The sequence below is a fragment of the Anopheles aquasalis genome, chromosome 2, assembly GCF_943734665.1.
Source record: "Anopheles aquasalis chromosome 2, idAnoAquaMG_Q_19, whole genome shotgun sequence".
NCBI classification, from domain to species: Eukaryota; Metazoa; Arthropoda; class Insecta; order Diptera; family Culicidae; genus Anopheles; species Anopheles aquasalis.
The window spans coordinates 58,981,855-58,995,150 of NC_064877.1; the positions used below are offsets into that span (position 1 = coordinate 58,981,855).

Consider the following 13,296-nt stretch of genomic DNA (forward strand, 5'->3'; position numbering starts at 1 on the left):
TGCGACTCTCGCAAGGAGGAACACTGGAGAATAGTGTTCAGATTGCTAGCAGAATGATCGTTGGAGTGATTATTGAATATTCGTGAATAATCGAAAAGTCGATTACAACTTTTTTACTGTTGCCTGCTTAGAATATTTGTCTTATTTCCGTGGGAACATATCCTCCAACGGGAATAAGCAGCTAGTTGAATCGTTTACGCATTTTAAGCTGCCAGAAGATCGAAAGAGAATACTTTTATAGAATGGCTAGGGCCCTAAAACAATGCCATTTCGTTAGATACTTAGTTATTGCAAATGCATTAACCATAATTGTTTAAAGATATGTATCATATCTATTGAAGAAAAAAAAACTATCTGGCAAATGATGTGCAGATGTGGTTAAACACATTTCATTTCGTTTCTCTGACCGAGCACGATGGCTAACTTGCTCTGCTCCCAACTTGCTAGTTTTGTCAGTATTACTTTGAGAAAACACAAAGCATAGCTAAACCAAAGAACACTCGCAAGATCAACGGTTGATTAGTTCAGAGATCTAATACATTCTCTTTAATATGGGTCTCTTTTAAATTAAATGGACAGCGTTATCCGTATTTCTTTGCAAAGAGACAGTTAGACCTGACAAATGTTTTGGTAGAATCAAAGCAAAAGGCAAATGCTTTTTATTGGATGCAGTTTCTAGTAACCAATTCGATTTAAGTATCCGTCGCTCTCTGTTGCATTCAGCAATTACCGAAAGAGCATCATGTGACGTGCATACGATTTAATATGTTTTGCCTTCAAGAGCTAATACCACTGATTCCATTCACTCCATCTAATGCAACAAGCTGGCATGACATGCCTCAAGGGATCAGGTGTAATGACCATATTGATGTGCTCTCTCGTGATAGACGCAGAAGGCTGGCTCTCTCATGCAGGCTTACTGGCTTACATACTCATGATCATAATGAAACAGTGGAGACAACTTACAGATCACACTCAAATTGAAACTCAAGTCCTAAAAGCGGTTTAAAGTTTCGAATCGAAACGATTGAACATCTCAAATCGTTGCTCGCTAGTACAAATACACCACTAACGGCTTTCCATTTTCATCATTTTCAATTGCTGTCACTCGGCTTTGGATCATTTAGCAAAAAAATATAACGACGGACCGGCGGCACAGTAATGATGCTGCGTAATGCGAACGCTACTTACATTGTTTGCTTCTTTCTTTCTTCCCGATTCTCACACAGATTCACGCCCTCACCTACGAGCGTTCGTCGATGAGTTTGTGAAAGGTCCTGCCCGCAACCGCGCAACGTCGAAAAAGCTCACCGTCATCCCTTCGAGCCTTCACTCCTCGGTCCTGGTGCTGAATAATGAAAACGAGCCACCGAGCTCCATTGGGACGCCATCGCATCGTCTAAGCGGGAGCACAACGCGACTCCGAGAGGATCTCGTGTCTCGCAGTTCTTGTCGAAGCCGCAGCATCGATCGATCTACTGAAACGAAAAACGGTCGCGTCACTCTCGAAGGCGCAGGAAAAGGAGCACCGCTAGGCAGCTCCAAACCGCAACCAGCTCCGTGCAGTAAAAAGCCGGTACAATAACAAGCTTGTACGATTAATCGGCTGTTTGTGGTTGATTGCCCTCCACTGTGTCTGTGTGACGGTGACTGCTGATTGTACGAAGCAGCAGAAGCAGCAGCAGCAACAACCAACGAGAAGTGCCAAGCATCAGCACCTTGTGCAGCACGCCTAGTGACCCACGGGAATCGGCCCTCCGCGAAAAACCAACCTCCGTTTCGTGGTTCCACCGTGGTGGTTATTCCGGCTGCTGTCCGAGCAACGACGTCCACGGTACGACTTCGTAGCCGTGAGAAGCCGTGCGAGATCCTGCTTGCAGACCTGGTCGGTAGCTGGGGTACCTTGGCCCGCCAGCCGTCAAACAGGGGGGGAACAAAAGAAACAACAAAAAAAAAAACAACAGACACAGCACCACCAACACCACCAGCAGCAGCACCTTTGTGCCGAAAAGTCAGGAAATGTGGCTCCCAGCGGTAATGGATTTACGACTCCCAATTCTCTGTTTGCTGATAGTGGCAGGTACGTGCGCGCGTGGAAATCGATCCACCGTAATGCTACATCCATTTATTTTAACGCCTCGTTTCGCCGGCACGCCCGCGCCTGTATGTGTTTTTTCGGGGGGGGGGGGCATTTTGTGGGTGGCAACGGCGACAAGGAGACGCAGCAGCGCGGCGTGCCGCGTACACAGAATCGCTGATCAGCAGTGGCCGGAGTGCCAGCATCTCCAAGGTTCCTCGGCACCCACTCCACAGATCGGCCACATCGGATTCCGGATGAAAATGAAAACGCTTTTCACCCGGCACGGCACGGGTCGACGCATCGCGCGAGGTGGTGCCGGTGGATGTGGCCGGAATGAAAATGTGGAATGTGGAATTTATGAGCTCTTCTGACTATTCATAAGGAGCATGTTTTATGCTTAACCGAGACTCGGTGACAATTTTACGAACTTTTTTCATTCGTAAATAAAGGTTTTCACTGGGGCTACCGGTGGGGGGTGCTCTCTGGTCTGGGGAAGACACTGGAGAGAGTGTTTGTTCCAACGGGCTTGAGTTTAATGCCGAACCAATGACTTCATGTGAAAGAGGGGCATGGGGAGCGATTTATTCTCCGGCTTATTACCATCTTTTGGTCATCATTTCTATGCTGAGGATGTCGATAAATATTCCGTTATTTAGACCGAGGATTTCGATTATCCATTTTGTGGTGTGCATATGCGGGGATGAGTCTGCAAATTGTCTGCACTGTGGCAGTGCCTGTAGCTTGGTGGTGCTGCTTATGTCGTAGTTCATTTGCTGATTGTGGTTTGAAAATGAAGAATGATCAAATGAATCCAACACCAATAAAAAACCACATGCATTAATCGCATTTTTGATTATTACACTGGTCTTAAACTAATATTCGCATGCAGATTGGGGACAGAAGAAAGTAACAGCTAGCGGGCTGCAGTTTGAAGAATCAACCAATCCGCGGGCCATTACACAACATAATTTGGATTTGGTTCTTGCATTTATTAAACTTGCTTTCTCCCACCAAAACTGAAGGCAATTATGGTATGGCAAATTTAGTCACCACGGAATACAAAATGATGCAGCTCCGTTGCCGAAAACCGATGATGGAGGCGCCTGGTAATGTATCGGTTATCTGGCGCCTCCATCATCGCATACTTTGCATACTTTGACGGGTTCGTAATAGAAATTTGAATCGCTAAATAACCCAAATAACTTAAACTCGTCGGGATCTAAAGAGATTCGAAACAATCGTACGCTCTCGATCACCACCTGCTGGCTTTCTGTTGGAAACAAGATCTAACCAAACACTATGTCCAACGAACGTTATCGAACCAAAAGAGTAATTTACAGAAGGGAAAACGAACGGAGTTTCTCAAATACTTGCCCCTGTGAAGCAGTTCTCTCTAGTACAAAAAGAATTGTTTTCACTGAATATTTTTAATTTTGAAATGCTTCTTTATTCATACAATTCTCAATAATTCCATTGCCATGTGTCCTTTTACAATCAATTTCGAATCGTTTTTACAATTCACGAATCATCATCCGGGTGAATTGAATTCTCCGTTGGTCGTGTTTCGAATAAATCCACCAAATTGATTTCTTTGGGTCTGCATTCTGATACCGTCCGTTTAAGTTTGACGCGCTACCAAAATACCCGTACCAGTCGGCGCCTTCGTAAAGTACAGCATAATATCTATCGGATCTCGGATCATTATATCGATCCTTCGTAGAGAACTTTTCCCCCCTGCTGTAGGCCATACCATCACCTGCAGTGCCAGTAAATGGCCCCAAGGATTGAACTTCATACTCCTCACTCTCGTTGCCTACTCGAAATGCATTGTAACGGATGTACTCGTAGTTGCCTGTGAAGTCCTTGATCTCGACAATTAATTCGTGAGTGCGAGCAGTGGTGAGTTGGTGAATTCGTTCCAATCCTAGCCAGAATTCCGTCTCCAAGTTACCAAAACCGTCGCGGTATTCGGTCCAGTTACGATAGAAATCAACCGATCCGTTGAATCGATGCTGCACCACAATCCAGCCGCCTTCAAATTTTTCCATCTCACAATAAACGCTGAACGGTGCACTTTCGTTGTTTACATTGATAAGATACACTCCGGAGATGTTAGCTGGTGCATGCTTGCACGATGTGAAAGGAAGTAAATTTGGTTTCGGTGTTGTAGTTTTCTTCCGTTGTTCTGATTGATGCTCCGACAATTTGTGCTCTCCCTTGATCCCTAAAGACTAAATCCCTTGAGACTAAATCCCTTGATTCCATCAGCTTCAGGTGTTTGCAAGGCTCCTTGTTTTGTACTCAAGTTCTTCCTAGTAGCTCCCACGAACAAAACAGCACAAACCAATAGAAAACAAACGGCTAGCTTCATTTTGACAGAATGAAGCTCTTTTTGTAACACCAAACGAATTGTATGCCGTGTCGAAACTGTGATCCAAAGGTTTTCAAGACGGTCTTTTATTCCATAACATAACCCATACCAGCACATGGTTTTTCGCGAAGTACTTTCTAGAATGAATGATGATGGCAAATGTGGTATTCTTCTTGTTAATCTGTGATGAGCTCGTTCGATGGGCGATGGCGGTGTTAGCTTGCGGTTAACCTCAAATTCTGGTACGATATTATTTGCACGATAAGCGATTGATACAGCACCCCTACATTTATTATTGTAGCTGATTTGACTTTTATCTCACCAGAAGATTACTTAAAACCAGACGTGGTTACTATCATGGCGGTTATTAAACCCTTGCAGAACACTATCTCCAATTACCTTTGCCATAAACTTTACAATGTTCATTGGTAATGTGGTACACAGCATCATCTTAACAAACAAAAAACATCGTGCAAGCATCCATCAACAACTCTGCTCGACGTTCCAAATCTTTACACCTCGTCGCAACTCAGGAGCATCTGTTCAAGATTTTTGCTATTGAGCAGCTCGTGTGTCTGCTTTTGGACAGTCCGGGCTAAGTTCAACTTCTTCAAAACATATCAATCTCATGGCCAGCTTCAGCCCTCAACTAGGTCATGGCCATGGTTATAACTGCGGTTTCTCTGTATAACCAGCTTATCACCAGCTGTTCGGCCTCAGGGTCAACGGAGATTGTTCAGTTTGAACAGCGCTTATGGAGCTATCTAGCTCTCTCGTCACAATTGCGCTTATTTTTTCATCTTTTCGCACCAGCTTCATGATCTTATCCGTTCAATTGTGAACAGAACATTTTACCTTCCTCTCTGTTTACAATAATTATTTTTTGTATGTAGATTCAAGGGTCCCATCTCGATCTGTTGCACTTCTTTTGAGTCAAATGGATAATTAAATGAAAGCATCAAATAACTTTTTAGATCGTTTCAAAGATGATAAACTGATATGTTGTTTCATTGGCAAAACTATTTTCGTTTCTATTTCACTTAACATTATTTTCCGCCACGAATGCCTCACTTTGTTGCATTTCCTCAACTACCACCATAGTCATAAACAGAACAGAACGTAAGGAAAAAGTAAAACAAAGCCCCCAAAATTCTCCAGCATAGCGTACACTGTTCAATAAACTGTAGCAAACACACACAAACCTCGCACGATCGAGCGCTGGATAGCATCAAGACTAACGGCACGAGCTCGCTCCTTTTTTCTATCAAGCATTTCCGGTAAAGAAAAGCAGCTCCAGTATTTTCACAGTGCTATCGTATCGCGTATACAACCCACACATGCACTCACCCACACTCACACCCACACGAGAAGCACTCACGACACACGCGGATTGGATGGCAGCTCACGGACCACCCCAGACCCACCTCGGCTCAGTACGTGTCGCTGCCAGACGGTTGGCAACCCATTGTCGGTGTTGTTGGTTTTGTGTGGGTATTATGTTTTCCTTTTAGCGAGGAAAATCGCGAAAATGCTTTTCCTCGCAGGCGTTTCCTCGCTATGGCGCTGGCTGGCTGGTTGCCTGCAGCTGGCACAGTGCCTTGGTGGTTGGTCTGTTGTTGCACCATTGCACCCCGATTATTTGCACCCCGTCGTGTGCACCGATAAAGTATTGCGCGATAGTGAAAGCGGGGGCATGCTGGCTGGCTGGCTGGAATGAAATGGAGGTGCCCACCACTCAGCCCCTCTAAAGGAAGGGAGCTTATTTCAAGAGCACCCACACATACAGAGTGCACGCCATTTGAATGCATCAGCTGTGCGAAAAGGGGAGTTGTTTGGCTGCGGTGGATGTTTGCTGCATCGCCTCCCATACGGAGAAGAAAGCTAATTAGTTCAAGATCGTATCACAACGCGCCGGTACGCGGTACGGTTAAATGAGAATTTTGTTTCGATTTGTGTCGCGGAATCAGCGGAAGATGCCATCTTTGTGCTAGACGGTTGCAGTTCTGGTGATTGTGATCGTCATGCGAATTGTCCTTCGGTTACAAAGTGTTCGTTTCCGGCGGGAGTGGTGGTTGACCTGATGTTGGTTTTTATTGCAAATTAAATAAATAAAATAGCAATTCGCGTCGCTGGCCAGGCTATGGATATTATTTTTTCGGATCTAGATCTTTTGAAATGAAACACAGGTTATCGTCATCGTTGCCTATTGTTTCTTTCGCTGAATAGGATATGTTTGAATGTCGTTTTCATTCTACATTTGTAATTAAGAACCATATACAGTGAGATGTGTTCGGAATGAAAACAATAATTGGTTGAGACGGCACTTGACGATAGACAGCGTAATTATCATTAAGCTTAGACTTTAACTCAATGTTTTGTCCTTATTATGGTATGTGAATGCAACATTTTTTGCCATTGTAATTGGTAATAACAATTCCTGCCAGTTTTTAGCATAATTGTAGATTTTATTTGAATAAATGAATGCTAGCATTGCATCGAAAAAAATGTGCACGAGTGGTGCATTTTGAGAGTTCTTTCAGGCTTAAAACCAGCCAAATGGATTAGCAGCAGTTTGGGTATGAAAATAAGTTTCTTTCATCTTAACCGTAGGGCAGCATGATAGCAACTTTATAATATTGATAAATCCTCTTTAGAATGCTCTTAAAGGAAAGTTTCCGTCATGCCCGAGCAGAGATTGTTTGAATTCTACATTCGTTTTGAAGCTTCCTTTACAAACAATTGAAATGACTAATTTAAGTCATCTATTGCTGATATTGAACACATTCCTTCTCATAAAACGCAAACCATAGACCATGTCAGAGGGAGCAAAAACTTGAATATTGCATCAAAGCAAATCAATCGGGCTACCATTTACTTACGCCAACAGTTTGGGACACATTTATTCATTATTCCCAATCCAGTCCACAATCACAAATTCCATCTCTGAACTGTGTCTAAACCCTTCGGCACGACGATCAAATTTTAAAACATTAAATGCGATTCACAAACTGCACCCTCTCGATTGTGGATCATGTTTGCTGGATTGATTAAAAATTTATCAATCCAACCTGCTGCTGCTGCTGCTGCTGCAATGACCCCTGGATTGCTTCGTGCCGATCGATCAACCAGACAAACGGCTGCAGGCCCTTCGATGCCTTTCCCTCTCGCCATCCTTCCAAGTCCTTCGGGGTTGGGGGTGAAAAAGACGGACTCACAATGCAATCAAACTGCCGGCAGCAGCCACATTATGCTGCAGCACAAGCGAGCGAGCACGATTCCGAGAAGAACCCGAAGCAGCTTTACCGAAGAATGAGGTGCGTAACGCTCCCCGGCCTCTAACCCGGCCGCCCTGGCACAAGTCAATCGACGTGATGTGCGGCTTCGATTGCAATGTCAATATTGTCTAACGAAATGCAAACCGTACCTAGAACCTGGACTGGTTGCAGAACCTCGGATTCTCGGATTCGAATTAGCTGCCAGCAGCCGGCGGTTGGCTAACGAACGGAAAACACTGATAAGCCCCCTGCGGGGGGGTGGGGGCCTTGTCCTCCTCCTTCTCCTAGCGGTGCTTCTGCTCCTCCAGGGGGGCTTATCAGGTTGACTTGACTGAGGAGTCTTTGATGTCTCGGTATTTTGTTGTTTGATAAGCTCAACATACGACATCGGCAAACGGAGAGCCTTTGTTTCGGTAGAATCCTAGCACGAGTGTGACGTGTGACGCTCCTTTAGGTTCTGCCTTCCATTCTCATTAGCTCAAACAATACATTGTTCATGATTATTGTGTTTGCGTTCCAGTGCCCGAAGTCGCAGCTAAGCACAAAACCAACCCGTAGTTCGAATTCGATTCGAGATTAAATAGAATTCCACAGAAACTTTGCCCATCACGCAAACCACGCCATGAATGAATGAATTACGGAGCCTCCGGACGACACTGGAGCTTCCAATTGCTGGTTCCAATGCGTCCAACGACCCGGAATCAACTCGAACGGGGTGGTATCGAATCAATGATGGAAATCAATGATGCCCAGAAGTGTGTCAGTGTGTTGGACGTACCTGAGCGGATGGTGCTGCTGTGGCCATGGGTGGGGAGGAAATCACCTGTGTAAAATGCGGTCGTACGAACGTCGCATTGACGCAGTGCTCGTCATCGTCATCCTTCGGAGGTCTGGCTGCCAGCGCCATGTCATGGGTGCTTGGGAGCAATTTAATGATTGATTGATTCTCAACCTCCGGCACCCAGTTCGCCCCGTACCTCGGTAGGTCTCGGTTGATCGGTGCTGAACCGTGTGGTGCATCGGAGACGACGACTGGCTGTCCAGGATCAAGGCGCCACACTTGCTGCCTCGAGATGCTTCATCGAGTTGTGGATGGATTTTGTAGCAGGAGAAGGTTGGTGGCAAAAAAAAAGGTTTTCATCCAGTTCGTTGACAGCTACGATCCCTCGGTGGACTTTGATATGATGCAGGGCAGAGACATATCGAATGAGGGAGAGAGAATGAGAGAGAGCTGAAAATTAAATTTTCTATCACGTATTTCATCGTTTGACATCTGGTCCAGAAGAGAAAGAGGCAAATCCAGGGCGTATTGAGGAAGGAAGACATAAATCCGAGGCTTTCAATCAGTCCTTCGGACCATCCGGTTGTCCGGTTAGTGTTTGAACGTAATCGATCGTGAAAATGTTCGATTATGAGCTACCGCTCGCTCGTACCAGTGACCAGCACTCGAAGGAACCGCGAATTCATTTTTCATTGCAAAAGGTTTTGCACCTGAATTCCGATTTATGATGCCTCACTTTTATGGTCATAACCTCAGTTAAACAAGGGTCTACGTACTTAAACTTTGATCAATACGTCAACAGTTTGAATGAACAGGATCTAGACGGTGCAGCTGATATCGGTGGAAGATTTTAAAATCAATTGCCCGCTCAGCCCGTTAGCCGGACAGCAACGTGTTGCAATTAATAGCAATTGCAGTCGTGCCGGTGCAACTGAACGGCTCATTCAACTCTTCGAAGCACTCTCCACTCCAGACGAACTCGTACAGGATCGTAATGCAAGCTGCCGCAGCGTAAGAGAGCAATCCACATGCTAAGCACGTACGGTAAATGGTTCTCGAAATGGTTTAACCGATCCTGGGCCCCCCCTGGTGCGAGAGAGTTCTTTTCATTTGTGTGCTTTCGATTCATTTATGATTTTCACCTCTTTCCCAGCCATCACGACTGTGGGGTGCACTCGAATCCGTCAATGGTTCGTCGATCCGATGCAGTTCAATGTCGGAAACGTCCATCATCGCGAAGGGCATTGCGGAGAGGTCTTTGGTGCCAATGTCGGTGTCACTCGCCGATCAAACGGCGCTGTATCACGCGCCGTCGATGGACATATTGCGCCACGTACACAATCACGTTTGACATTCGTTTCGCGAAATTGTTTAACCATTCCGCGTAAGGTCACTGAGGGCACGGACCACCGTTGGACTCCGAGTGCTTGAAGTGTTTGAGGTGAACGCACAAAGCGCACGAAAAGCGGCGACAAAAGCGGGTGGTGAGTGAAAGATGAAAATCATAAAATGCTCCATCGAGCATAACGCGAGAGAGAGAAAGAGAGAGAGAGACGCGAGCTCCGGTGGCACAAGTGTCGAGCGCAAAACAACGTTCATAACCACCTTTGTCGCGGGATGCCCGGTACCGGTTGGTCGGAGCCTTTGAGAGCTTTTCAGCATCGCTTCAGTCACTCCTCCCCGGTTTCCCCGGTGATGGAAAATTGGTGAAGGACTGGGGGGAATTGATTTTTCAATAAAATGGAGCTCTTCAATGTGCGCTTCACTTATCGTTCGGGTTTGTCGTTTGCCACATTTACGACCTTTTGTTTCATATTCCGCTTTTCACGCCGAGTCACAAACAGTGGAGCGGAGAGGGAATCTATGAACGCTTGAACGAGCGAATTCCATCCAACAAGCTAGTCAGCGAAATTGAATAACTTCATTCGATTGGCTGCTGGCGGGTCGGTGGGGCGCGCCGATCACATTTCTCAACAGGTTGCATCCAATTACGTGCCCCGCGAATGGTTATTTTTGTCGCGAAAGGACTAGCGGAGGAGCTGACGCGAGAGGAAAGAACAGCGAAAGTGAACCAGAATAATGATGCGGGATGGTGAGGCAGGAATTTTAGGCGGAGATAGTAGCCAATTAAACTCAATCAATTGCAAGCGATTGGGGTTTAATGGGGTTTCTTATTTACAAGTTTGGAATCTATCTAGCTGTGTCATTTAAAAAGGGGCAGCCAGTAAGCTCCAAGAGAATGTAGTTAGGTTAGATTATCCATGCTGAACGCACCATGAAAATGTTAATCAATAGTCATGGCCATGAGCAGAAGTCATTCTTATCGCGTTGCTTAGTGTGTAGTTTCTATTTCTAGAAGAATATACAACTATGTTAGTATTTAAGATTTTGTTGGCGGTATTTAAGCATCTATTTCCGCTTGAAGAAAGTCGTTTGTATTTTTAACACAAAGTAGAATCCACGTATCAGTGTTTTTTTGTGATAATCTCATAAATAGAATTACATGGATGCATCGGTTGGAAGTTGAAAATAAGAATAATATTTGATTGGTGCTTAGTGGTTGAGAAAATAGCTGATTTTATCAACTTTTGTACGCCCTAAAATGAAGGATGGTGCAGGGTTTTTTTTGTTTCGATTCTCTTACTTTTTAACCAAAGAAAATTGCTTCGCGTTCTGTCCCATTTCCATCTACATGAAAATCATTCTGCAATTGCTCCACAGTGTGAAAGTGAGGGCAAATATCAGATTAAGTGAAATACCACATCTATTATGAAACGAGTTGATTTTAGTCCGTTTGTCTATGATTTCAGGAAAGTATGACCTCTAGCATGCTGATCAACATCGATTCTTTATTTATTTTTCTGTGTGAACTGCATCTACTTAAAAATGGTTGAACGGAACGAACGAATGCCAAAATGCTCCTAATTAGCTGTAACCTGACATTCATTTCCCCGTGCATCAAAAACCAAACAGTAACGTTAATGGAATTTCCTGTTTGAATTTAACTTTTTAATTAATTTTAAATTATTAAAACATGTAAATAAGCCAACATGAAAGCATCATTCGAATGCCAATCGCATGAAATCGCTCCCTCGGGCTGCATTTTCTGTCACGCGTCAACAAATCCCATTGGAGTAGTTACCGCTACCATACTAACAGCTCATAAAGCATTTTCATTAGATAGGATCACTATCAACTGGATGTCTGTTTATTTGCACACACGAGAGAAAAAAAGATTATTTCTACCATCGCGCCAACTCTACATTTGGGAATGTTGCTCTCCCACCCGGGGGGAGGGAAATGAGAGGCACCCAGTACCCTTGCCGATGCTGGATGCAACATGATTTAATCCCGGGTGCATCCAGTGTGATTGCGCATCTGATTGAAATGCACACACTAAACGCAATCAAACACACCAAACAGCGTGGCTTTGTTGATGCGGGCTAATTGACCTGGTTGCACTGTTAATTGGGCGCTGCAGTGACCGCATCGGCGTGCATGCCAGGCAAATACAAAATGGCATCCAATGGTTCTGCTTCTTTTTTTTTTCTTCTTTGGTCCCCCAACAAGGGCGAAATGCTCTATCCCGCCGTTCTATCCCCGTGACAACCACCCTTATAACCCATTGGGGTGCGCGATAATGGGCGCTAAGCCAGGCACCACCACCGACCAGCGAAGCTTTCAAATCTGGCCATTTACATTTTAAACATTTTTCCCCGCGACTCCCGCGTGGTGGTGGTGGTGGAAAAATTAAAATTCGTCCACCGCCAACACCGGCAAACCGTTCTGACTCAGCAAACCGTTCGGTGCAGGCCCTCCGGGGAGCTGGGAGCAATCGGCCAGCGAGCGAGGATCGTCCCACAGGATGCAACATCTAAAACACGCTCCAGAAAACGCTCCCCGAGCTGAACCACTAAACCGTTTTGCATAATGAGCGTCTGTGTTTGATGACGAGCTGGCGAACCCGGCCCGCCAGCTCCCGCTCAGCGCAGCGCAGCGCAGCATTGTAATTTAGGGAGCTCCCGCATAAATGGATGCCGAGGGCTGTGATCCTTATGGCGCGAATGTGCGAAACGAATCGTATAATTCCCGACGCGCGCGGGAGCATTAGTTTAATTATGTTGCGCGCGAGTGTGCAACCAACGGCGCCGGTGCGCCGGCAGGGTGCAGCCGACCATGTTTGCAGCAAATGAAGGATTAAAGAGCATAAAAACAGATGTGTTAGTGAAACTAATGATGGGTTTCAGTGACCACCATCGTGATGCCACGATCTAATGCAGTCCCTGAGCTGGATTGTTGTGAGCGAGCGAACGGTTTCTCTCTACCACCATTACATTGAATGAAATCTAAAGAAGGGGAAAGGAGAGCTGAAATCAATGAGACCACCCAATAATGATGACGGTTTTCGGTTGCAAACAACCTTCAGGGAGGTTATGCTTTCGCTCAGCAGGGAAGGAATCGTTCTATAACAGCTTCTGGAACAAAGTTCGCTACAATTTGCTTCTATTTTGATAATCTAGAGTTATGTTCAGGGACAACAAACATAACACCGAGCTCCAAGGGTTCAAGAGCTAAGGGGATTGAGCTCGTACTGGCGTGTGTTCGATCCATAATCCCACTGCTCGGCGGTTTTGAACCTCATCATACGCACCAACAGGGCTCCCGTAGTCTCCCAACAACGGCGTGCTACCGATTGCTGATGAATTCCAGGTATACCCTAACCATTCTATGCTATGCTGGGGATTTAGTTTCAATTTAATTCGGCCACAGGGAAAGGGCAACTCGAGGA

General features: G+C 45.4%; 1 protein-coding gene and 1 pseudogene across 1 annotated transcript in view; one reads left to right on the top strand and one right to left on the bottom strand.

The window, feature by feature from the left end:
* LOC126581713 (uncharacterized) overlaps positions 1 to 13,296 on the top strand; it is a 52,033-nt gene that overhangs the window by 13,563 nt on the left and 25,174 nt on the right. Inside the window, exon 2 of the mRNA XM_050245565.1 lies at positions 1,230 to 2,080. Coding sequence (XP_050101522.1) covers positions 2,020 to 2,080 — 61 coding nt within the window. The 5' untranslated portion in view covers positions 1,230 to 2,019. The remainder of the gene's footprint in view (positions 1 to 1,229; positions 2,081 to 13,296) is intronic.
* Positions 3,592 to 4,451, bottom strand: LOC126581715 (fibrinogen-like protein A; annotated as a pseudogene).